Source organism: Amphiura filiformis, unplaced genomic scaffold (assembly GCF_039555335.1).
Source record: "Amphiura filiformis unplaced genomic scaffold, Afil_fr2py scaffold_594, whole genome shotgun sequence".
Taxonomy (NCBI): domain Eukaryota; kingdom Metazoa; phylum Echinodermata; class Ophiuroidea; order Amphilepidida; family Amphiuridae; genus Amphiura; species Amphiura filiformis.
In genome coordinates this window covers 1,111,723-1,139,307 of record NW_027306058.1, presented here as the reverse complement: position 1 = coordinate 1,139,307, position 27,585 = coordinate 1,111,723, and the positions used below count along the sequence as shown (strand labels likewise).

The 27,585-nt window shown below is 35.7% G+C and overlaps 2 protein-coding genes across 2 annotated transcripts in view; one reads left to right on the top strand and one right to left on the bottom strand.

The window, feature by feature from the left end:
- Positions 1 to 27,531, bottom strand: part of LOC140145690 (epithelial cell-transforming sequence 2 oncogene-like) — a 47,237-nt gene extending 19,706 nt beyond the window's left edge. Inside the window, exons 1-10 of the mRNA XM_072167377.1 lie at positions 27,460 to 27,531; positions 13,114 to 13,305; positions 8,824 to 9,249; positions 8,091 to 8,228; positions 6,314 to 6,395; positions 2,736 to 2,956; positions 1,977 to 2,116; positions 1,725 to 1,848; positions 1,013 to 1,128; positions 40 to 154 (exon numbers count right to left, since the gene is read on the bottom strand). Coding sequence (XP_072023478.1) covers positions 40 to 154; positions 1,013 to 1,128; positions 1,725 to 1,848; positions 1,977 to 2,116; positions 2,736 to 2,956; positions 6,314 to 6,395; positions 8,091 to 8,228; positions 8,824 to 9,249; positions 13,114 to 13,191 — 1,440 coding nt within the window. The 5' untranslated portion in view covers positions 13,192 to 13,305; positions 27,460 to 27,531. The remainder of the gene's footprint in view (positions 1 to 39; positions 155 to 1,012; positions 1,129 to 1,724; positions 1,849 to 1,976; positions 2,117 to 2,735; positions 2,957 to 6,313; positions 6,396 to 8,090; positions 8,229 to 8,823; positions 9,250 to 13,113; positions 13,306 to 27,459) is intronic.
- LOC140145689 (uncharacterized) lies at positions 19,070 to 19,888 on the top strand. Its single transcript, XM_072167376.1, has one exon. The coding sequence runs from the start codon at positions 19,070 to 19,072 to the stop codon at positions 19,886 to 19,888; it is 819 nt and encodes a 272-aa protein (XP_072023477.1).
- Positions 27,532 to 27,585: the final 54 nt, after the last annotated feature.

Sequence of the window (27,585 nt, the reverse complement as noted above, 5' to 3'; positions counted from 1 at the left end):
CATCAACCCGGCCCCCTGAGTCTGCTGACGCTAGATGACTGCAAAGAGTCTCCCAAAATGCTTGGTTTCAGGGTGATCTATTGTCTGTACATTGGTGAATGTATAGGGTGTGAGTTCTATCTCTGCAATGCCACTGGTGAAAATGCCAAGGCTCCTTTAATTGATAAAATAACACAAATTCAGAAAAAAATGATTATACAAAAAATTTAAATGAACTACATGCACTCCCACAACATTTGGTTGTAAAATGTGAAAAATAATCAAAAAGAACTGTGACTGTGATAGTAATGACCTATTAAAATTCTTAATGCGGCAGGATAAACTGAACCATAAACAACTTACAAACTTGAACCACACAATATAATATTTTTTGCTTGGAGGTACAATCATGAAATCAATATTGGGTTCAAGTGACTCTATAATTCTATTCAATGTCTGTCTGTTTGTCTGTCTCTCTTTCCTGTCTGTATTTATCTGCCTATCTGTCTTAATGTCTGTATTTATCCGTCTGTCTGTCCCATCTGTCTGTCCCTGTCTGTCTGTGTGTGTCTCTCTCAGTATCTGTCTGTGTGCCTGTCTCTATGCCTTTAATTCAGTTAGCTCTGACAACATCTGCAACAGCGTGATCACCTTGGTCTGGGGCGGACATTTTAAAAATGAATTTAGAAGAGCAGCAACGACATCGCTTGCATTACATTCCAGATGTTGAATCTACATCATATGCAAAATTTGAGGAAATTCGCATGAGTCTGTTTTATTTTAGGGCCATTTGTCTATAACTGGTCTTTACATGTAGCCCTATGGAGAGTGCCCGTTGAGGGCGCTATAACCCCCACTTTAGGAACAAAAATGTGATTTAAAAAAAACGTACTCGTGCGAATTTTCTAAAATTTTCAGAGTATGTAGTATGAACATCTAGAAATATAATCAAGTAGTTGCCCTACCTGCTCTTCTCCGAAAAAATAAAAAGTCCTATACCTCAATGATAATGAAACCTAGGTGTGATACTTACTGAACATCCTGCTCATCAAGTGTTTCTAGAAGTTTCTCTTCTATTCCTTCTAAGGTAGCACCATCATAATCATAGAGCACAGCATGCACATCACTCCTGACCGATGCAAGTAACAGCTGAAAACAGTTTAACACAATCGGTTATGTGTGAATTTCAAATGTGGTTATACTTGAAAGGTTGACTCCATTTGAAATCTACACTCCCTGTGTGGGAGATCATGTCTTCCTTAGGGGGTGTATGGATTTCATGTGGAATAGCCTTAGGCCATCTTAATTTAATAGTTTGTTTCAAAAGTCTCTGCATGTATTAGTAAAATTGCTCGCTTTTTGCGCAGTTATTCCAGATTTTTTTTCCAAATCCACCACACAAAAATCTCACATCTGACATCGCCAGATGTCAAAAAAACCTAAATTGTATATCTCAATAAAACACATTAGGCAGCTCCATTTAAATTCCATATGTTCTCTCAGTAAGTTTCTAACTGAATCTTCCACAAAAAGGGGTGAACCAAAAATTAAAAGACTTACATCTTTGTTTGAAAGTTTGCACATTTGTTGAACTTTTACTCAGCTTATTCCACACTTCAACCCTACTAAAGTATTCAGTATCATAAGCATTAATGCAAGGCTGTAAAGCCAATAGATCTGTCGCTGCTGGTCTGATATGCTTTTCATGTACATAAAAAAACTGATTGATAATGTAATTCTGTTACCTGTACAGACGGAAGACGTGAAGATAAAAGCAGCACCCTTTTCTGATGATTTGCGACACTGTTATGAGTTACATTAGACATGACATGGCGCTTGTAATGCGATCCTCCTCCTGATAAATCTTTCCTACAAAATATGAAAGAAAACAAAGTAGCATGTCAAAAATTCCACAACTCTGCTTTCAGGAGTCAAAATGTTTGGCTCTAAATAGTCCTTAATATACATAACCAACAAGTTGCTATGACAACACTCACCGCCTTGTGACTGGTTTTCTGAGAGGAGACACCACTTTTGGCTCTAGAGTACTTGCTAATGGGTCATGGTCTGTCTCCATATCTAAACTGGCTGTTAGTGACAGCTTGGATTTGCCTCCTGCGCTATTCAGATCATCGGCCTGAAAATAGAGGCATACAAAGACATTGTTATTGCCACATACGGATAAACCCTAGAAAACTATAAACCAATGTACTTGATATAAAATACACACATTTATTGGTTGAACTATGTGTTTTAAAATATTGGACGAGATGAATCCAATACTTTAAAACTCATAGCGATTGGGTAGAAGAAACATACAATTTGATCATTATTATGTTTTCAGAATCCTTTTTGGTCAAAAAATGTGATTTTAAATTAAAGTTTGACCAAAATCATACATTATGGCTTTTATGTGACATCACAGGAAAAAAAAGACTGTATACATTCCATTAACCGCCCAGGGTGCTGAACAAGGTCACGATGGGTGGGCGCTCATTTTTTACATTGCTTACATAATTACATGTTACACATAAAAATGGCCCAATATAGACAGGAGTACTTCTGGTAAAACAATAACATCCAGCCAGGATTCCCGCACCAAGCAAATGGATCAATAACAACATCAATCGCTTTGAGAAACACAGAAGGTTCCTGGCGAAACTGTCAGCAGAAAAACATAAGTTTTCCTTTGGTCTTGACAAAGACTTTTAATAGCGAATATATACAGTATTCAGACAAACCATAATGCCACCCACCTGTGCTCTATGTTGACCCTTCCGTCCTGTAGATCCAAGCCCGTACTCAAATGCTCTTGTCGGCTCTGTCCATGATCTCTGATGTCTTTTCACATTGCTCATTTGCATATAGTAGGCGGAGCCATGTAGGGTTGGTGCGTTAGGATTCTGGAATGCTGCCATAGCTTCGTATCCTCTCTGTAAGTCTGTTGGGGTGGAATCAGGGTCTAACCACGGAGTCACTGTAATGAAGATAATACATGTACATGAGTGGATATTCATACATAGTGGTAGATAATTATTCACAATAATTTAACATACAGGGTGAGTAAAAAAAAAGTGCAATAGAGACAAGAATCCATTTTTATTTAAGAACCGAGTTGAACCTTTTAGGTTTAAAAACATTTTATAAATGATATATCCATTAGTGACCTTGTGTGAAAAAATCAGGGAATTAGCATTTACCGTTTTGTTTTTATGACACATTTCACAGCGATACCCAATTTTAATGTTTGTCCACAGTCCAAGAGACATCTAAAATTTGAATGTCAGCCGACTCTGCGTACGGTAGATTTAGCAACACTGCCATTTTCTTAACCTCATTGGCATTGAAATAAAATGGAGCACCCTAAGTGTTATTGCCCTTGGTCTTGTTTAAGGAGAGGAAACATTATTTGTTGTTATTTTCATTTTACCTTTACTTTAAAGATGTTTATTCTCTATCAAAAACATACAAATTTGTAGGCGGGCTTTTCAAATGTCGAAATGAAATGCGCGCAAATTGAAGTGGAGTGAATTGCAAAATATCCAGTAAGTTGGACCCAAAAAAACTGGAGTTGGAGTCGAGTGAGGTATGATGGACTTACATGTAAAGTAATGTTAGAAAGTTTGAACAGAAAAAAAGAAATTAAAATAACGCATAAATTAACCTTATTTAAGTTTAAGTCAGTTTCAAAGCTGGTGCCTTTATCGTGTAATTGTGTGCTCTCATTCAAAATCAGGGCTGCCAACTTTGAAAAACACATTTCAGTATTTTTCAACCTCAAAATCAGTATTTTGCATACAAAATCCGTATTTTGAAAATATACTTACGGTTCTCAAGATATGGGCATTTTAATGTTACTCAAAACAATAAAATACAAAGAAAGTTGAAAGGGATTACTGGCTATATCTCAAAATCAATATTCCTGAGAAACAACTTTTTTGGCTCAATCACAGCACTGTAGTGAAAGGATTAAATTTAAAAAAAAATTAAAAAAAAAAAAAATTCACAAGAGGTCGCCGTTGTGGGCGCTTTTGCACAGATGTCACTAGACACATGTAAAAAAGTACAGGGGCAGCGCCCTGGTGGGTGGGTGTTCAAGCCCCAGCTTTTTATCATTCCCAAACCTGTTTGAAACCCTAAAAACAGCATGTTTTCATGAGAAACACTGATTTTCAAAGAGCTTCCATTTCCAAGTTACAGCACTTTGAAATGTCCACTCCCCTATACTTAACCATGTACGAAGCATTTTTTAAACTTTTGCACTGGCTTTATTACATGACCTATGCATCTGACTTACACATATGTGAAGCCCAATTTAAAACTAATAATTCATTGATTTAAGTGGACCCCTCCCCGGACCACCCCCCCACCCCCACCCCAATGTGCCAAAGTCATGAGCAAAAACAATGTAGGAAACCATCTTGTAGGCTTAAATATTCTTTTCACCATGGAGCTACAGAGTTAACTAAATACCTTCAGAAGACATAACCTGTCATAGCAGTTGAATGGTTAATGAAAAATAATAATGTGCATGCTCCATTTCGAGATATGACTCTTGTAGGCCTATTAACTATTAATTTTAATGTGCATGCATCAACCGAAAGTCGAAAGAAAAACGGTGTCGGAAACCAACTTGTAGGCCTATTCTTTTGCACCAATAGCGCTAAATAGTTGACTAAATACCTTCAGAAGACATAGCATAATGTAGCACGGAATGTAGCAGTTAGAAAGTTAATAAAAAAAAACCCAATAAAATACAAATAAAACAAATTATTTAATAGGCCTACAAGATGGTTTCAACACAATTTTTCCTGACTTTCGGATTGTGCATGCACATTAATATTTTTCATTATAAACATGCAACTGCTACTATGCTATGTCTTCTGAAGGTATTTAGTTAACTATTTAGCTCTATTTGTGCAAAAGAATAGGTCTACAAGATGTATTCCGACATCGTTTTCCTACCGACTTTCGGATCGTGCATGCACATTATATTATTTATTAATGGACGGAAATGTGGCACGTTCCATATTTTCGGGTTTTAAACTTTGGAATGCGGGACTGGGGGACAGTTGGCAGGTCTGTATTTTGCCAAATACGAGCAGTGAAAATCTCTGAATAGCCTTACTTTTAATACATATATCAAACTTTTTGAAAAACGTATTTTAGGACACAAATCCGTACTCCCGTATTCTTGACCAATTTCCGTACGAAATACGGAAAATTCGTACTAGTTGGCAGCCCTGCAAAATACATGGTATCTTGTGGACAAATAATGAAATTGGGTATCGCAGCAAAAGGACTCATAAAAATTAAACAGTAGTTGAGATTCACTTCATTTTTTCACAGAAGGTGATTTTTGAGTGTGGCATTTATAGAAACTTTCAATAATGGGAAAGTTCAACTTGGTTCTTACATAAATATCGATTCTTTGCTCTATTGCACTTTTTTTGACTCACCCTGTAGGAAAAAAAATTGGTGTAAGTACACAGATTTTGATTCGCCCAATTTCTTTCAATCCAAAATAGCAGTATTTTCAAAGAAAACAAACATTAAAAGCTGCATTTACAGCAATCAATGCTTATAAACGCAAGTATTGTGGCATGTAAAACCTGTCATTCTTTGCTCTGAATTCAAATCAATATGATTACCTGCAACTTTTAAATTTGGGTTATTTTCTTTTAAAAAAAAAAATGTGTTGTTAATATTGAACAAAATTAGGTGAATGGAATACCAAAAGACACCTCCATAAACCTCCACATTTTTACAATTCACTTTAAACTGCATACTATAACACCAAACAATCATATTCCAGGTAATTTAATTTGCTTTGAGAAGCAATTTTGCATTTTTATTTTCCGTTCGGGTTACACATTGAAGTCAATGGGAAAATATGCCTTGAAACAGGCTGGCGCAAAATCATTTTAATTTTATTGAACCCTATGATGTTATATATGTTTTTAAAGCTCTGACTGAGAGAAATTCAAATATGGAACTTTTAAATATGTGGGGTGAAGCTAACTTTTTTTTTTAATTTGTCAAATTTTAGATTTTTTCCCTAAAATATTTGGTATTTTCAGTTTCATAACTCCTTAGTGTTACACCCTGTGCCATTTTAAAGTGCATTTTTGGATTCCTTGGTTTATTTGCAGCAAGAAAATGTATACTTTCATATATGTTGGGTATAATATGTGAAGAAATGCATATCTAAACGAAAAAACATGCAGTTTTCATCTCGCGAAAACATGTAACACATTACCGGCCCAACTCAAAACGCATGGCCAGCTACAACCCTGAGGGTATATAAATTGAAAGATGCCTTAAGATTACTTACTTTTTGCTTTCACAACATAATCATCTCTGTCTTTCTTCTTTGATTTGTTCTTCTGGCCATCGCCTAATAAGCCATAGGTATCCTACAAATTGATCACAAATCAAAATCGAACATACCAATTAATCACTCAAAAACTTGATTAGTATAAAAAGCAGCTATTTCATTTCTCCATGTTCATATATCAGAAAGATATGACATATTGAATACAAATTGAAAGCTGCCTTAAGATTTCTTACCTTTTGCTTCCACTACATAATCCTCTTCTTTGATAAGCAGGCCAGTACTTTTTGGGCATATAAAATACTCTCATTTAAAAGATCTGACCCCAACCTTACAGAAAACCAAAAACTCAACAGGCCTGGGTACCTCCACTAGAGTTGAGAAGAGGCAGGCAACAAATAGCCTGCTGACAGCCCTAACCCTTAGGGTATTTTAGCATTAGGGAGTACTATATACATATCTATATTACTGCAATTAATGCAAACCCAGAAGATTTTCATTTTGGGAAGGGTCAGGGTCCACGACCAATTATTCAAAATTGCGCACTGTGATTTGTTGAAATGCATTTGTTGAAATACCATTAATTAACAATAAAGTGGCCATGGCATCGAACTTTATGTTCTTCTAGCATCACAGCGCACAGCAAAACGAGATGCAGTATATTCGCGCCGTTACGCATTCTACGCAAAGCATTACGCTTGGTTACGCATTCAATATTTCTGCAATACTCGCTATCACTTACGCTTTGACTATGCATAGGCCCTCCACCTTGTGGTAAAAAAAGTGATATTTTCTTTATCGCACTATTTTGTGGTAATAGAATAGAAATAAAGGGTGCAGCATTATCCCTTACACGCAAATAATGCGTCCTCGGCAGTAAAAACGTTTAAATAATTAGTTCGGCTGCGCCTCACCCATCATTTATGTTTTTACTGCCTCGGACACATTATTTGCATGTAAAGGATAATGCATTACCCTTTATTTCTTAAATAAGGTAGTCCCCTGACTACTCAAAATGTTTCATTCCCCCTGGTCCCCATTTCTGCATGCCACTGATCAATATTCGCAGGTGCAGGTGGGGGAAAATAGGGGAGTTCACAATTTTTTTGAAAGAAAAATGCAGTGTTCTCTCTTTTTCAAACATTTCTCATTTTTTAATTTAATTTTTCTTCTTTATGCCCCCAATAAACAACTGCACCCTTCCCCTTTCCTGGAGAACAAATCGACTGCTCAGTGCCAGAAGTGGGTTAGTGCAATAGCTGCCATGTATAGTTGCCATGTGTAGATAAGTACAATATACTGTGTGTAAATACCTTATGTTCACAGAGCAGCTATTGCACTTACCCACTTCTAGCACTGAATAGTCGAAATGAGCCCCCTAAATTACTCCATTCCACCTTGGTGTTTACAAATGAAGAGCTTATTTCCAAACCATGTTAAGTCCACAACACATGTAGTTCATTTACTTGTGTGATACAATCACATTACTTTCATAAGTTTGACATTAGCAACATGAGTTGTACCATCAACAAGCTATTAACAATGCTGGTTAACAATATGCAGACTATTGTTCTCATTTGGGAACCAAAGGTCTCACACAGTATTGTTACTGAGCATCCATCTTCTGTTTGCTTTGTAATGGTGCATCCAACTGAAATTACTATACCTATAGCATCACAACCCATTGCAATATATTGCACAGGTAAATCAGAAACATGTGTTTGTGGACTTAACATGGTTTGGAACCAAGCTCTTCAAATATTGATGAGTATTTTACCTGTTGTTCATGACGCTCAACATTGAGGGATCTAAGGCACTTGATATAATGTGCTTTCCAGGCTCCATACTCTTTGTCTTGTGGAACGTAAGGCAACAACCACCCTAATCGCACACACTTTGGCATCCATAGTTCATCCTGCAAAACAAAAAAATCAGGGTTTACCATTTTAGTTTACATTGATAAAGGTATTGATAATATACCATAGATTTTAATACCTATATATATAGCTGCATCAAATTCGTGAAATTGTAATGCAAACATGGCTGTGCATATGGCACATGGTCAACATGTACAAATGTATGAAATGTTTAAATAAGTTAACAAACATGCAAGGTTTTGAAATAGCAAAACTTTCCTACTTTCTGATTGGCTGATCCAAATAAAACATAATACAATTTGCATAATGACTGTAGCAACAAAATACAAAAAGTCATTTTCCAAAAAAGTTGGTGTTCCGAAGTTTTTGACAGAATAGCAACGATATCAATGGCGGTATCATAGGGGGCATGGGGGGATGCCCTCCAGTCAGAACTCTTGCCCCCCTCTCCCCAAAATTACGAAAATTTCCACTTTTTGCAGCAATTTTGCGCCCAATTGGTTGATTTTGCCCCCCCTGAAATTCACTTTGCAAACTCAATGCCCCCCCTCGAAAAATTCCTGGCGCCGCCACTGAACGATATGATCATTAATAGTCCCTCCATACCCATGTTTAAAAGTCCCTGAAACAAACCTGTTCTGTTAGAAACCTCCAGTGCCAACACACCATGGCTGCTTGACTCATACTCCTTGGATCCAGGAAAGAAAATATATATACCGATATAAATCTTGGTAGATACATGGTGAAATCGGCATGCTTGACCGGTATGCGTAGGTTGAACCATGACTGTAGGTAGTGCAACTGTGATCGTTTACACTGATAGAGGATATAGTCTAAGAAACGCTTGCGTTGAGCGTCGGTCCACAACGCAAACCAATGCCCAATCAAATCCCGCCTTTCTACAAAAATTTGATCGTTCTTTGATTTGTTCAGAACTGGCGTCCATTGACTGTGAAGAGTTCGGACTTTGCGTGTTGCGTAACCTTCGGTGGGTAATGGTGCTATGAGGGCAGTTTTCTTGACGGATTGTGTCATACGCTGGGTAGGAAAGGTGGGTTCCTATAAATAATACAAACAAAAACATGTTTATAGGTCTGGAAAAAATGTCCAGTTTGTTAGCAATAATTATAAGTGATACAACTGAGACATGTATGTTTTATACTATCCCTTACCAAAGTGAACAGCTAATTAAGCCTTCACTAGGCTGTTACTCAGCAGTTGTAAGTTTGAACAGCCAGTAGCTTAGCTGCTACATGCTTGGAACAGCTATAATTTAGCTTTCACATTTTTGAACAGCTATCATTATAGCGTTCACATTTTGGAACAGCTATAATTTAGCCTTCATATTTTTGAACAGCTAGTTTAGCTATAGCTGTTCGAATTTTGAACTTGGCTATATATCTGTTAGCCAGTTATAGCCTTCACTACCTCAGTGGTTGACCCAAGAGTCAAATAAGGGTCAAATAGGTGCATGATGGGAATATATACTAACTGCCATTTTGAACTGGTGTGGATGAATGCAGATGGAATCTAATGGTTCCAGCTTTATTTATAGGCTTGTTTTTCACTTTTTACATGTATGTTATGTGGACAATATCATATGTAATGCATGTAGTTATCTTTGTGTGCAATAATATATGCCGCATCATCATAGATAGTGTAAGTATAGTTAAGCTTAAATTTTAAAGGCTTAGTACATGCTAATTAAGTGAAGGCTATAATCATCAAACAGCTAGTGAAGGCTATTATTGAACAGCTAGTGAAGGCTATCATTGAACAGCTAGTGAAGGCTATTATTGAACAGTTTGTGAAGGCTAGTGAAGGCTGTCACTAGCTGTATACCTAATTTACATAATTCATCATTTTGAAGGCTTAGGACATGCTAAGTGAAGGCTATAATCATCGAACAGCTAGTGAAGGCTATTATTGAACAGCTTAGTACATGCTAAATAACAGCTACTATCTGAATGCTAAATTACCTGTTCAGTGAACTTTCAAACAGCTAATTGAAGGGATACTTCAAGCAAACAAAATCTTGGTCATTTTTCTTTTTAACAGAAACAACCCCAAAGCCCCACAGGGGTACTCAGTGCAATGGGGTAATGCTGTAAACATGGTAGCATTTTCAGACTTTGATATATCAAAGACCCCTTTTTCTTGTCCAATTTTGGTATATGGATGGGTCCTTTTTACAAAATTTTCTCAATATTTTTTTAGGAAAATGGCCCAATTTTGCCTCAATCTAGCCAAATTTTTTTTTAATTTCACCAAAATGTTGAGGAAAATTTGTAAAAACTAAGACACATCATGGGTTAAATTTGGCTAAAAATTTTGACTTTTGGTATATTGATGGGTCCACTTTCAAATTCTAACATCCCTACTAAAACCAAATTTGAGTCAACCCCCGGCCCAAAACCAATAAACAAACAAAAGCCAGAAGCCTTGAACCAAGGCTAATGATGCGCTATAAGCCTGACTGTGTTGCAGGAGTGATAAGACTAGAGCATGTACCGGGTACCGGTACTTTTAGTATTAGATTTGATGCAGTATTGTTTTCATTTGAGAAATCAACAAAAGAAGCCAACAGTTAACTTTTCGCGTCTGGCCCCAAGGGGCCAGATGCATTTAGTGTCTGGATTAAATCCCCAGGGAGTTCCAGTGACACATTCTAGAAGTTATCTGTTATAACTCAGCTGAAGATGTGATCATTGATACTGAGACAGAGACTGAGGCAGAGATGGGATTTGACCGAACAGCCTTTTATGACTCTTTAGGGTAAGGCGGCTTATGGTGTCATAAATTTAGTAGGAAGAATTGTGGCCATAATAGGTTCATAGGTCAACGCTAGAAAGTACAATATAATAAATCAGAAGATTATATGAACATAGTCGTGTGTTGCCATAATATTAATGTATATTGCTGTAATTTTTGTAATAATGTTCCTCCAAACTTAATGATATCCCGGGAATGATATGAAATAGTATAATTTGAAACTATTTTTTGTTCTCTAATTATATTACACATATTGTGAAGCACGCTGGTAAAGTAATGCACTTCATTTCACAAAGTGATCATTGAAAGCAGAGATGGGTTTTGACCAGCATAAATAAATAAATAAATAAATAAATAAATAAATAAATAAATAAATAAATAAATAAATAAATAAATAAATAAATAAATAAATAAATAAATAAATAAATAAATAAATAAATAATAAATAAATTAATTAATTAATTAATTAATTAATTAATTAATTAATTAATTAATTAATTAATTAATTAATTAATTTAATTTATTTATTTATTTATTTATTTATTTATTTATTTATTTATTTATTTATTTAATTAATTAATTAATTAATTAAATTCCTAAACAATAGAATGCATTAATCTTGGACTATAGATAATAATATATTACCAAGACAAGGTACAAATACACATGGCTATTTATATTAAAACTATTCTAAACACAAGTTAAACTTTCCAAAACATTGAAGTTAAGATTTCAACCTGTACATAACTGGTTATTGACCAAACTAAACAGTCTTTCAGAAGATTACTATACCAACTAAAGTGAGGTTCAAGTAACTGCTTACAATGAATGAAGTATAATACACTTGAAAATATCAAAACAAGAAATCGGTTGCCATGGTAAAAAGTTTTTGCATGTGAATCCTGTGACCTTAAAACACTATTGGTCATGCTGATATGTATACTCAATAAAACATATTCATCACAGACATAAGATTCTCAGCAAATGTTGAATGAGAGGAGGATGGTGAGGAGAGATTAACGATCAAGACCTCTGCCAGGGACAGAATTTGCGAACTTGGCCTCACCTACAGGTCAAGCTCAAGGGCCAATATGCCTATAGACTGCTGTATTAAGATAAATTGGTGCATCTTAATATCAGGGTACAATTTGGAGAATATTATTATTATCCAAAAATAATATAATTATGAAAGAATGAATTAACTCTCTCAACATTTACCTAATATTATAACTACTGATCAAAGGCCTATCTGGCTATACAATAAGTAGGCCTGATAACAAATAATATAAATTCTTACTCTACAATGTTCAACAATCAAGCAGGAATATAACCACAATCTCATGGTATATGTTTCAACATACCTTATTATTCATAGCTTAACTCATCAGCCTAATCAAGTGCTCGAATTAATTTTAAACAATAATAAACAAACACCATTTTACTGATACTTCCTATGCGCACTCATAACTAGTATGAACGATATTTCATTATGACCCAAAGTTAAATAAATTGCATCAGCAACATAATAATAAAACCTACATAAACCATTACTATGTTTACTATCCCGCTTGATAGTGATCTTATTAACACATTATAATTACAAAAATTTACAGTACCACTATCATGCCGCAACTAGGATTATACCATTTTGTGCCAGGGTTGCATTATAATATTAACCTTTTTAAAGAAGAAAGAGTAGTCAGTTAAATAAATAATTAATTAATCAATGTCATCAACAGAGGTCATTCAGGGTCAGGTTATATGGGGTCAACAAGATGAAACAGTGTCGCTATCATGAGTACATATCACTTGAGTACATATGTCCAATACCATCAACAATAAAAGTAATAATTCTCAAAAAATTATTTAAATACCACCAACTATATTCATTTTTATATTTATGTCGATTAATAAAAAGTCATGAGAATTATACTAGTACTTGGATCCTGATTCGTCAAGTCTGTTTCCATGACCACAACGCATCCAATCTTTTCTCTGGACCAGACGCATCCCTTTTTAAAGGGATTTTTATTCCCCTACACATGGGTTAACATTTGTGTACATCATACAGACAGACATAAATGTACATTGGAGCTCTTTTCACAGTCCCCTTTCCAAACTTCATTTAATTGGCAGGGACAATATATCTACCTTTAAAGAGGCAATCACATTCTGTGACCCACTTGGACTTGTCACTGATCTGCTAACGTCTTTTGTTCTGGTTGTCATGGTGATGGTTTTGACCAATTAATCACTGCAAAGTTGCCCAAGCCATTACATTATTCACTGGTCATGCAACTTGATAAAAACCACACAACCTGAGACATATCTTTAGCCATGGTACTGAAACAAGAAATTACAAACAAACAAAATCAAACATAGTGTAAAGCTTTTCAAATATGGTTTGTCAGGGGGGTATATTGAGAGTTCAGAAAGCCTTAACTCACTAAGACCAGCTTTCATAAAATGAGCATAAAGTTGGCAAAATAACTTTATAAGATATTCCAGATTTGTAACTGCATTTGCACCGAAATGTTTTTAAATTGTACGATAATAATGTGATATATTCAACTGTTTGTATTATCATTACTGTCATGATCAATCCAATTGATCATTAGATCTTACTTTTTAATTATCAAGCTCCGCTTATCTAGCGTTTTTTATCGCATCATTTGTTGCGTGGTCTTTCAGCGTCCAGCGTGTCTAAGCTTACGCGAGTCTAACAAGCGAGACGCGACTGGAATAAATATTAATTGTTTTGAGGGAAAGAAAAAGGAGCATTCTTTGATTCGGGTTTAAAGAGAGCAGTCACATATTTATAAGCAGCTATTAGCTGAAGTGAACATTGAAGATTCATACTTACATCGAATATTAAGATGTTTATGCATTGAATTGATATTATTATATGAAGATAATTATGGAAATCTACACGGTGTGTCTCGACTCTTTTATTGTCTATTAATTGGATAATGACACCTCATCGACTCCCTCTCCAAGCCTAAACCTCGAACCAAATTATCACAATTATGAAAAGAACAAGTATAATGCATTCAGCTCAGACCGCGGTGCTGTACTGCACAGTGAAACACTATACATTGTACTTCATCACTGAGCGATCTGTTTTTGAAAATGCAAGTTTTGCGCAATTTGCACTTTTTTTTACCAAAATGTGTGATTTTTCACCCTAAAAGTTCCAATTATATGCAATAATTTTTTTTTATACTTTTTTTTTTCGTCTATATTTTCTTACAATTTTTTTAACATGGATTGTGTTGCAGATCATTCTTTAGTGAAACCTTCAGGTTTTGGAAAATGAGTGGCAGTACTTGAAAAATGGTTATTTTGAGAAAATCTTAAAATTCACAGTCGGACCTAAAATGGGCAATTATACCCAAAATATGCATATTTCGGCATTTTTTGCACATTGCACATTTTCCCTGTCCTTATTTAGCTTACTATCTAGCACTTTTAAAACATGCAATTAACAATTACATGAAGTGCCCCATGCCCCCATCCACAAAAGTGTAAAGGGTTTTGAGCAAATCATTGATACACATATCTTACGAACAAGCAAACCTGCAAATTTGTTTCTCAACCCCATTAGTTCAGTTGGTAAAGCGCTGGACTTTGATAAAATTTCATGCTTTCAAAAGCGCTCGACAGTAAGCACAGTTTACTAAAGCTAACTATCAAGTTTTTATACTGTGTCTCGTCTCAAAACTCTCAAGTTCAGAGGTGTTTAGAGTGGTTCAGCAGCGTGTAGGGGTGTAAATTCACGGTTATTTGTCTAACCGTTTAAACGGACCACAATCCGGTCGGTTAACCGTGTAAACGTATGTAAAAAAAATTTAAAAAAAAAAAAAAAAAAAAAAAAAAATTGATTTTTTTTTTTTAAATTTATTTTTCAATGTTTTTCCTACAAACTCTAACCCCTTCCCAAACCTTACTACATGTATACAAATCCACCCAAGCCCAACTAGCCTAACACCCTTGCCCCAACCCCCAAAAGGGAACCCCAAAATCGGACCTGTATTAGCATGTTTAGTAAATGCATTAATATATATTTTAAAGTTTCAATTACTTTATTTAGCCTCCTCTCATCAAAATGGCAATTTTTATAGCTAATTATAGGAAGGAGAAACCTTTCACATAATTTTGGAAATTAAAAAAAATTCTAAAATTCTGAAAATACAAAAAAAATACATTTAAGTGCACAAGCTTTTTTCTTCTGGGTAAGAATTTTTTTCTTGCATGCAACAGCTTTTTTCTTGCAGGTTAGAAATTTGATAAATAGGTCCATGAATGCATTTTGTATATGATGACCTATTTATCAAATTTCTAACCTGCAAGAAAAAAAACTCTTGCGTGTAAGAAAATAATTCTTACCCAGAAGAAAAAAGCTTTTGCACTCTTATGTATTTTTTTGGTATTTTTAGAATTTTAGACATTTTTTTAAATTTCCAAAATTATGTGAGAGGTTTCTCTTTTATTTTGTTAGCAATAAAAATAACAATTTCGATGAAATGAGGGAAAATAAAGTACGGTAATTAAAATATTAACACATTCATGCATTTAAAAACATTAAATATAGGTCCGATTTTCAGGTGAAATCAATTTCTCCCCTAATTCCCTTTTTCAATTGGGCCGTCATTTGGCAAATTTTCCTTTTTAAACTTAAACTTTACACAATAATAGTGCAAAAATAGTCCACCAAATGGTTTCAATTAGGTCTTCATTTTGCAAAATTATTTCACTGCATGCGCAACTTCATGGGTTCATAATTATAAAGCAATAATTCATATAAGGTCATTTTCACGGTAAAGGGTGTAACTTTTGATTTTTAGGGTCAAAATTTCAAACCACTTAAATATGTTTCTGTTTACTGTAATCATGCATAGAAGCAACTTAAATTCCAGTAAAATAGTGTTTCAAGGCTTAAACCTTTTGATTTCTGATAAAAATTTGACATTTCCATAACATTTTGGTTAAAATCTAAGAAAAAATGTATTTTACATAAGCTCAGAAAATTATGACATGAAAGCTGGAATACATGTGAAATCCCATTCCAAAGTAAGTCAACAGATATAAGTTAAATTTTATACCATGTTTTGCTATGTTTGTAATTGCAATTTTGAAAATTTTTAACATCAAGGGTCATTTGCAATGGAAATTTCCCAACCTTAAACATATTTTTTAAGTTTTAATTGGGTTCCTAAAATAATTTAAATGTCTAACTTCATGTACAAATACTACTTGATGAAAGGAACCTCCCAGCCAAGTTTCACAGAAATTGGAGTTATTTTTTAGAATTGGCAATTCAAGCGATTTGTGTTTCGGAGGCTTCAGTTAACAACACAGGTGATCATAAAAGTAAAATATTTGGCTAACTACTACAAGTTGACATGAAAAAATAGGTAAAAAATATCACAATTACCAATTTTCATGCTTTGCTTCTAAGTATTGAATTTCAGTTGTGACAAAAATTAAATTATCACAGCAAGTCATTTTTTTTTTTTTTTGTGCTTCATGTTTACAATGGTTAAACATGGCAGAAGTAGTTTTTTTTATTATTTTACTGTTGGGATCATCTAAGCTGTTATTTTCTTGTGTGTATTGAATCAATGATTCTATGCGGCAGATATTGCAGATTTATAACATGATAATTTTTTCACCCATTTGTTAAGTATGGTGTTATTTGCATGTGAAGCCTCCGAAGCGGGCTTTCTTGGATATCAGTATATTTTTCAAGCATTAACCATAATATCAATTTTTTTTAAATTTATGACATTCTGCACATATCATGCAACAATTACAATGCAGATATCAATATGGAACATACCAATTTAGATATGCATAGATGATAATTAAGTTTACTGTTGTTTCGGAGGCTTCATTTGTTTCGGAGGCTTCAATTGTTAACGGAAAGTTTGTATTGGGTCCCATTTTCAAACGGTGATATATATCTCCATGATTTAAAAACAAGTGACTTGAGGATCTACTTTGCTACATTTTGATAAATAGATTGGATGAGCTCTTTTATTTATATTTGCCCAAGCTTGCTGAACAGTTTGTTTCGGAGGCTTCAAAATAGTTAACGGAAAATCGGCTCTTTGAAGTCAAGATTTTATAAAAATTTTAAAAGCTTGCAAATCAACTAATTTTTGTTACCCATTTCAAGTTAAGATATCAACTGTTATGAATCAAGAAGAAGTGAAGAAATAACCAAGAATTATGAACCAAGGCTATACCCACAAAGTTTGTTAACAATTGTTAACGGAAAATGAAGCCTCGAAAGCGACAAATATCGAAGTCCGGTTCTCAAAAATACAGGGCTGTTCACAATTAAATCTAATGTGGCAGTGTTTACTGAACATATGACCGTACTTTCAGGATAAGAAAAATTATCCATGAACTAACTGAAGAAAACACAGGGTTTTACAAAAATGTTACTGTTTTTTACAGTTTTTCAAAATGGCAATATTAGGTACATTTAAGCCTGCTAAAACTGAGCGCAGTAACTCCGAAGATGATTATGCTACCCAAGGTAGCTGCTAACTAGATGACTTATGTGGCCAAAAATCATGGAATTCTGTGGCTTTATTAGAAAACTACGGATCAAAATGTTAAAAATCCAAAGTTACACCCTTTACCGTGAAAATGACCATAAGCAATACCGGGTAATTTATACAATAAAGGTTAAAATTTGTCCACGAATGGCTTCAATTGGGCAGTCATTTGGCAATTTTCGGCCTTTTCAAACTTAAACTTTACACAATAATATGGTGCAAAAATAGTCCACCAAATGGCTTCAATTAGGTCTTCATTTTGCAAAATTTTCTCACTTCTCAGGGGGCACATCCCCCTCAGACACCCCCTGCATGCCCAACTTCATCATGGGTTCATCATTATAAAGCAATACCGGGGAATTTATACAATAAAGGTCAAAATTTGTTCACAAATGGTTTCAATTGGGCCGTCATTTGGCAAATTTTTGTCCTTTTCAAACTCAAACTATACACAATAATAGTGCAAAATAGTCTACCAAATGGTTTCAATTAGGTCTTCATTTTGCAAAATTTTCTCACTTCTGAGGGGGCCCCCTCAGACACCCCCTAACGTCGCATAAGCGCTCCGGGATGTCCGATCCGTGGCCATATTGTGTATTTGAATAAGATCTAATTTGCGCCCCCGGTCTACGAATTCCTGGATACGCGCCTGGGCTTGCCTTAAAGGAAAAAATTCTCTTCCCTCCCAATGGTCGGGAATCCTTCAATTAAGTCCAGTTTCATCACAAAATTTGTAGAATTTCTCTCGCCCCCATACACTGCTTAGCACGTGCAGATATAGGTACCGGGTAGTGTACATGTATGTGCGACGTCTGTGATTCGGAAGGCGCGTATTAAAGCCATTGGCCGGGTGTTCAGGAGGATTCATCCCTGTGCACGTTAAAGTGTCAGAGCTATTTGAAAAGAGAAGGGGGACCATCCCCGGTTCTGATATCTGCACTCAACCCTCTGCTCTAGGTTCAAGAGGACAAGATGGGCGTGATACAACGTAAGTTGTCTACCCATAATAAATCCAGTAGTGAGTAGATACACAAATTTTGCCTTGCCATACGGTGGGATTAATGCGCATGATTCAAACCCTGAAACCTGATGCGAAATCCAAATGGCATTACTCTAAGTCTTGAGATGAAACACACTATAAAAACTTGAGATGAGACAGGCCTACAATGTTATACAAATATTCAACTTTATGTGTTTTCATGAGGTGTAATATTGACTAGTGGGGATTATGCACTTTCAGTTTCCCACACATTTGAATGGGAATTGGATTGCATACTTTCCCAATGTTTGGTGAGCATATTTCTCCAATATTTTGAAAAGTTGACGTCGAATTTTCTATTCGACATTATTTGGCAATAATGTCTTTTGCCAATAGTATGTTTAAAGTTTAATAGTATGCCAGCAGAGGGTGGTTGTAAACAGCCAGAAGTCTGAGTGGGGATACAGTACTGAGTGGAGTACCGCAAGGTACAGTTTCCGGGCCACACGACTTCATCGCTTTTATCAACGACATCGTTGACGGTCTATCATCCATTGCAAAAATGTTTGCAGATGACCTCATTGTCTACAGGGGTATACGTGGGACACAAGACGAAGTGCAGTTTCAAGAAGATCTTGATAAGCTAGTTAGCTGGGCTGAACTGTGGGGAATGAAATTTAACGCCAGCAAGTGCAAGGTTATGCGTATCTCCAGAAAACGGGATCCTGGTCACCCATCCTACCAGATGCTAGGCACTACACTGGAAGAAGTCACCTCCACACAATATTTAGGCATTCATATCCAGAATAACTTGAAGTGGGATGTCCAGACTCACTACGCAGTCGGAAAGGCTACTAGAGTTCTCAACTTCCTGATGAGGAATTTCCACAACTGTACCAAAAAGATCAAAGAGCAGCTTTACAACTCAATGGTGAAACCCCATCTTCAATACGCTTCTGCTGCTTGGAATCCAGGCATGGTAAAGAATAAGGATCTCCTGGAGAAAGTACAGAGAAGGGCAGCAAGGTTTGTGATGGGTGATTTTCATCGAACATCGAGTGTTACAGAGATGTTACAGCAGATCAGTTGGGAAACAATTGAAGAGGGAAGAATCAAGACCAGAACAAGAACCCTTCAGAAGATCATCATGAACCGGCTAGCTATAGATGGGTCAAAATACTTCAAGCCAAAACCAAGCAGGAGCAGAAGGGGGCATGAAAACCAGCTTGTTTTACATGAGACTCCTTACACTGACATCATGAAGCAGTCATTTTTTGCAGAGGCAATTGCAATTTGGAACAGGTTCCCTGTGGTGCCTGTACCCGACGACGACGACGACAGTAAAAGTTTGACCAGCCAGAAGCCCCAACTTAATTTTTGACTAGACAAGACCCAGCCAGCACTCAAGTCAACCTCCAGTGATACTCCCGAGTGGATGTGCTATGGAGGAAGTTTCAACGAGGTAACGACTAACGAGGTAATTAAAGTTGTAATTTTGTGTTTTTGATAGCAGAGATCGGATATTTTTATTCCGATTCAATTCTAAACCCTTGACTTCATAAGGGTGCAGAATTGACAGAACTTTGACGATAATTTTGCCTTTTTGGACACTAAAATGCATTCGATCCTTAATTTTGTTTCAACCGAGTCTTAAATTAGCAAGCACAATAAGGTTGGTACCACTTCTATATATACATTGATGAAATTTTAAAGATTTTTTTTCAAATTTCTGACCTGCGCTGCGCAAATCGTTAAGGGTTCATACCACTAAATCCGTCTGTGAAGCGGTTTCCGGTAAAAGTTTATCACGACTATAGTCCCAACTTTGCATAAAAATTGTGCAAAATCGGTACAATATTAAGAATTTTAGTTTTGCAAATCGTGTTTTGCTAGAACTTGTGAATGTGATCTCTACTAATTTGAACAGAAAACGCAAAAATTAGAGTGATGTTTACGATGATGAGCGCATGAACACACGAGGTCAAAACGCGGTTAGCAGTCGGATCATCGGATGTAAACACGGGAAAATCGGGCCTTTTTATATAGCGCTATTTTTCTCAAAAAGTAGAGCTAAAATATGGTGTCATTTTCAGATATGTTATGCAGAATTTTGTTCTGATTAAGATGATATCAAATATATATTTCAAAGTAAGGCGTAACTTCGACTTATAGCCTAAAACGTGATCCCTATTTTGCACGTAAAGTCTATGGAAAGCTATTTAGTGGCATGTACCCTTAAATTTAAGGAGCAATTCCATGCGTTTTCCGCGCGTCTTTATCTATTTAAAATGCACGCGAAGAAAAGAGGAGGGACATCAACAAGCGCGTTCATGGGCGTCATGCCAGGTTTTTTCGCTGTATGTGCGTTTGCAGCGAATAGGCCTGCTTTTATTTCCAATTTAATAAAAGTTCGGATTTTAGTAGAAGTTTGAAACCTTTTGATATGAATTAAGAAGAGTTACAAAATATTGAAAACATTGTTTATTGGTGTTTAAATTACAAAAGTTTTTCAATTTCATTGTTATTTTTAACCAATTTTTTGTCATTTAAACTCAAGTTTTGGCCTTCAATTTTAATAAAATTACATAAAAAATTAGATTTAAGATATTTAAGTTTCTAGTTTGCTTTATTTATACCACTGTCCCGTATTTTAAATTGTCATAACATTCATAGTTTTATTTATATTAATATTTAATTTCAAATAGCCATTCATTACATTTGCTTTTTGGACAAAACGGGTTAAAAGTGACGCTGGAGGGGGTAGGCCTACTTGATTGACATTTCTTGTCTTTTTAAATATTCTGCAGGTACTGAGAATGTTTTAATTTTGAAGTTATGCACTTGTAAAAGATGTTCAAAGAACGTTTACTCTTAAGGGGGTTCGAAACGATGTTTCTGGAAAACAGAAACTGAATTTAGAACCATTTGAATAGATTGAATAAGTTAAGCTAAATACACTGAGCAAAATAGTTTTTGTTTGAAGGAAATCGGACATCACGGTTGTCAAGATATGCATGTTTTAGTTTCTTTGTATTCTATTGTTTTTGTCAATATATTGATGAAGTTAATGAGGAAAATTGGCAAAATGTGCTCATGAATATTCATGTTTGCCAATATTATACCAATATCTTATGAATAAACCTTCATACTACTTTTATTTTATATGATTTTGACATAAAACTTTGCCAATGTGTTTCTATGGCCTAAAAACATTATCATGTGATTTTCCATACATCTAATTTGCATATTTGCATAATTAATTAGCATTATACTTAAGCTAATTAATTATGCAAATATGCAAATTAGATAGGCTGGACAAATCACATGTTAAAGGTTTAGGTAATAGAGACACATTGGCAAAGTTTCAGGTCAAAATTCTTAAAATAAAAGTAGTATGAAGGTTTATTCATAAAATATTGGGAAAATATTGGCAAAAATTAATATTAATGAGCACATTTTGCCAATTTTCTTCATTAACTTCATCAATATATTGGCAAAAACAATAGAATACAAAGAATCTTTCAACAGCAATATCTCAAAAACCGTTTGTCCGATTAACTCAAATTTTAGAATTAAGATTATTTTGCATATCTCTCTGCAACAAGTCTATTTAAAATCTCAATCAGAGCAACTTGATTTTGCCTTTCGTACCACCTTAACATCCAAGTAATATCTTCATAAAAATAGCAAATCAGCAACCATTGTGCATTCATGTGCATCAAAATGACGAAAAATGGCAATTGTCGGCTATGCATGCTTGTGCTTGAAATCGACATCCTGTCTAAAGTATGAAAGAAAATAACCCAAAATTTCTTACAATTAATTCAAAATGTAGTGAAAAAGATAACAAAATCATTTTCAAGGCCTAAAAACGATGTTTTAGCCTCTTCAAGGGTTCATACCACTAAATCCGCCTGTGAAGCGGTTTCCGGTAAAAGTTTATCACGACTATAGTCCCAACTTTGCATAAAAATTGTACAAAATCGGTACATATTAAGAATTTTAGTTTTGCAAATCGTGTTTTGCTAGAACTTGTGAATGTGATCTCTACTAATTTGAACAGAAAACGCGAAAATTTGAGTGATGTTTACGATGATGAGTGCATGAACACACGAGGTCAAAATCACGGTTAGCAGTCGGACGTAAACACGGGAAAATCGGGCCTTTTATATAGCGCTATTTTTCTCAAAAAGTAGACCTAAAATATGGTGTCATTTTCAGATATGTTATGCAGAATTTTGTGCTGATTAAGATGATATCAAATATATATTTCAATTAAGTAAGATGTAACTCGACTTATAGCCTAAAACGTGATCCCTATTTTGCACGTAAAGTCTATGGAAAGCTATTTAGTGGCATGTACCCTTAAGTGTGTATTTCCCATTGACATCCAAAATGGCGTAAGCCAGTCCTAAATATAGGTACGGCGTATATAGGACTGGCAAGTGACTCTAGACTGTTCCATTCATTTCAACGAGAGGCTTTGCCAGGATTGGTTGCTGGCATGATTGGTTGCTGACCTGCGCAGAACAGCATTTTTGGTCTGGTTGACAGAACCCAGTAAACACCGATACGTCGGGCCTACGTTGGCAATGGGTTGGACATGGCGGGGAACACGTCGTGAGTCGCCCTTGCTTCTTCGAACGGCGTCGGGCCCTACGGCAGTGTGACGACGTCTTCTTCAGATAGTTGGAAGAATGTCGGGCCAACAACAGTCAGCCAGCGTCTTTCATGCATAGGCGGAAAAAAGTCGGGCCTACGGCCGAGTAACACGTTGGTACAACGACAGTGAACCGTAATTTCGTATATAGGCCTAAGTAGGACGATATTTATTTGGATAATTTAAGTTGCAAAATTGGCGGTTAAAATTTTCTTCGCCTGGAATGGGGTAGGCTTTTAATTAGTTATAGCCTTCCCACCCCCACCCCCACCCCCGCATATGGCTCATCTAGCCTGTTCTGTATATTACCTGGTCTAATTAAAGTGCTAGGCCTATAATGTGTTGAACAATATGTTAAAACTCATGTCTCTTTTATTCTGAATAATAATTTAAACCTATGTGTAAATGAGCATAAAACTAAACACGCGCAGGAAAAAGTGGGCAATCGGGAAGCTCATTGCGGGAAATTTTTGGTTTTGACCAAAAAATAAAAAGAAATACATAAGGAAATATGTCATACTGGAGGAAATTTGGTAAAACTTGAGGGAAATTCTGGATTGCTTGCAGGGAAAAAAACATTTTTTCAGCCTGTGACTAAAAGATTTTCCCAAAAATAAATAGGCCCAGGCCTAGTAGCAATATTATAATCTCGATTTTAGAGTTGAAATGATGACCCAGCCATAGGTTAGCTATTATCAACGACGGTTGTTTTGAAATGAGTAGGCAGCTCACAGGTGATGAGACTATACAAAACCGTTAGAAAATATGAACTGATCTTAATTAATTACCCCTGTTGGAAGTGAACTTTTGGCCTCCGTTGCCGTCCACATGTACAGTCAATGCACGCTCGTTGAATTATGTACAGCGTGGCAGTTGAAATTCAAATGACACAGAGGCAAGCGCTATCATGCTAATATTATATCGTTAATATTTTTCGAAAGTTATGGATAATATTATATCTTTTTAGCTGCACATTATTGTTTAAAGTTTTGGATCAGCACCAGTATACGATACGGAGTCGCTGTTGTTGAATATAGGCCATCACCTACCACTACATCACTTTCTGATCCACTTTTTATACATTTTGTTTGTATTGCAATGATTGCTGCTCGTATTTATTGAAGAGTGAAAGAACAGGATCTAGCTTTATAGGCCTATGCAGGTAAATATTTTCTAAATATTTTTCTTCTAATTTGAATTTGTAACGTGTTAACCTATGTGCATCAAATTTACTCATGTTTAATCAGTTAGGGCCTAATGTATTGCTATATTAGATCTTTTTTAAATCTCGAAACAAGTAGGCACAGATGTTTACTGATGTAATGTGAAAGAAAACGGTCAACAGAAACATGTTTAACCACGGGGTCATACATTTACTACATGATGTACTTTACTTTATCATGGTCGGTGTATGACTACGTCATGGTTTTATGTGTTTACAACTAGGATTCTCCTGCGATGCCTTCTCAACTTCCGTTGCCGTACTTTACATATACCCTATCCGAAGGAAAATACATGGCCCTATAAGTCGGACCATTATGTTGGTATACCACCAGATCAGCAGGACCGTTTGGCAAAAGTGTAAGTCAAACCAACATACTTTTTATGTTGGTATACCATCGGCAGTAGTGTAGGCAAAGAGTTGGCCCTAAAACAATCCAACGTACTTTTCTCATCGGCATAAGTATGGCATGTCCGTAGCCGGCAAAACATTGGCCCTAAGTCGGAACGACGTCCTTTTCAAGTCGACATGAAATCGGCAGAAGATATTCCGTCGCTTTTATCTTTGTGAAACAAATGGCCCCACGTCGGGACAACCCTTTTTAAACATCGGCATAAAATCGGCATGACAGTAGGCAAAACGACGGCCCAGCGTTGGAACAACGTATTTTACGTGTCGACGGCAGGATCCACCCCCGATGAGCACCCGACACGAATCCCGACGTCCGGTCGACTTTGCTAGCTCCTTCCGACGTCGGTATGCCTGGTCGAGCACCCTCACAGACCCGAGCGTAGTGAGGGTGCTTTGGTATATCCACCATGTTTCAAATACATGGATGGCCAGCATAATGGCCCGCAAATTTAAGCTTTATGAGAAGCCTATTTTAGTTGCAAAATGAGAACACAGAGTGGCTTATCTTTAACCCACATTCTCAATCTCTCATGCCAGAGGTTAAAATAAAAGCGATCCCTAACTAATTATCAAAAGATCGTAAATTTTATTTCCTGAAACGTGCCGGCGAAACGATTTGTTTACAAGTAACAATCCTTGTTCCGACACCGATACCGTTCATTCGGCTTCATTCGGCATCATTCGGCAAACCACGTGATCACTCAGGTAAACTAGGATTGGACGATCGATTGCGTTAAATTTTATCCAGGTTACCGGGCCATGCATAATGGCGATACTCGCGTCTTGGAAATATTTTTCAATCACGTTGCAAAATGATCGAAATACACCATCAAGGCGACTTCGATCGGTAAGCATCATTAAAACTAAGCAATATTTAGTAGTTCTTCTTTTGATTTTTTCGATAAAATTGTAGTTTACAGTTTTGATTAGTTTGATGAGAGTGGATTTAAAACCATTCCACTAGTAGGCGTTGTAATTGACAGTTTGACATTTCACCGGAGGATAATGTGAATCCATAAGATGTGGCGATCAATTTCACGATTAAAATCTTTCCTTTGGGGCGATTTCCATTTCTTGCTATCATTTTTTGCCTGAAAGCATCAATACTAAAGATAGGCTATTAGTCGCTTGTGCAGATATATGTTAAGGTGGCTGTGTATTCTCAGACATGCATGTAGTAAAAGTGCAATAACTTTGTAATAATTCGCGTAAAACATATAAAAGTATACATTTTTATGAAGGCAAGACATCAATAAATCTTAATATAAATACAGATTTGGGGTAAAAACAACAACTTTAAAGAAAATCACAAAAAAGTGAGTTTTTGGCAATATTTGTTAGGTACATCATAACAAAAAACACTCTTTCCAAAATATTTTATTTTGTTTTTAGCTCAATCTTGAGGCTCCATTCCAAAAACAGTTTTTTTATTTTTTTGATATTGGCCTTATTTTTTGAGATATTGACCATATAAGCCATCAAAATGAACTTCTTAAAATTCACAAACCCCTCTTTGCACAAAATGATGCCTTACATCCGAAATAGACCAAAATATAAAAAAATGAGAAAACCGTTTCTTGAGTCGATCATGCTTTTTACGATGATCATATTTGCTTACCTATAGATGCTGTATTTATTGAGTTATCGTAGTACCTAAATCGTCATTTTACCGAGAAAATGAACATTGAAATAATGGCCGTTGAAGTTTAAAGTGGTCACATTTTGCACTTTCATCAAATCTCACAGGAGAATGCGACAGTTTTCGTTTTTGTAACTTATATTACGTGAACATCGGGTAAATCCACAGCCCCTTGAGAAGTTTGAGCGAAATCCATTCATAACTTGACATTTAAATCGGGGAAAGAACTTGAAAAACCCACATTTTATCAGCTAAAAGCGGAGCCATTTGACCACTAGGTTTTTGTGAAATCAGTGCTTCCGTGGTGTTTCCATAAGATGCGCCACAAGCATGCAGATAAGCGTCGCGTGTCGTCGCGTGTTTGTGCGTTAACAAATTGCGCGATCACGCAACGCGATGAGTTGTTGCTTGCAAGTGTACCTTGCTGGTACAACAAAGATTTTCTTTCCTTTTCAATTTCAAACACGAGTGGAATAGTGAAATAAAATCCTTAAAATATTGCAGTTGGAGTTTACAAATCTGGATTTTCATTCCTTGTATTTATAAAAAACATAACAAGGTACAAACATATCATAAAAACTCAATTTTGAGAAAGAAACAATGGCTAGAGTACACAGCCGCGTTAACATTGGATTCCATTTCTTGTTTATTGTTCACTGTATGGAAAAGCCTGTTCTGTTGTATTGGTTGTATTTCCGACGCATACGACGTCGAACCGACGTCTGTGTGTTATCTGGGAACATCATACGCAAACTATTCTTCTTAATTCAGTCTTCAATTATAGTACAATTTAACTCAGGTAGTTCACTAGTACATTTGCTATCATAGCTGTAGTGTACTAAGTGGTACATGTATGTACTGTTTACTTTTTGAAGTAAGTTTTAGTTTTAAGCTTACCTGCACTTACAGCTTTAGAAACAACATTTTCTGTGCAAACTCCTCAACACAATTATTTTTCAAGTAGAGTATAGAATAACCAAACAAATACGTGAATTATGCTTTACAATACGAGCTTTGTACCTTGGACTTGGTGTCTAATATCAGTGATATTGAAGTCAAAATATCAACCGTTGCCCAGGACGCTGACCAGAATCCTTCACAGACTGAGACTGCAGTGGTTTAAACAAGAACTGTCTTTAAAAAAAG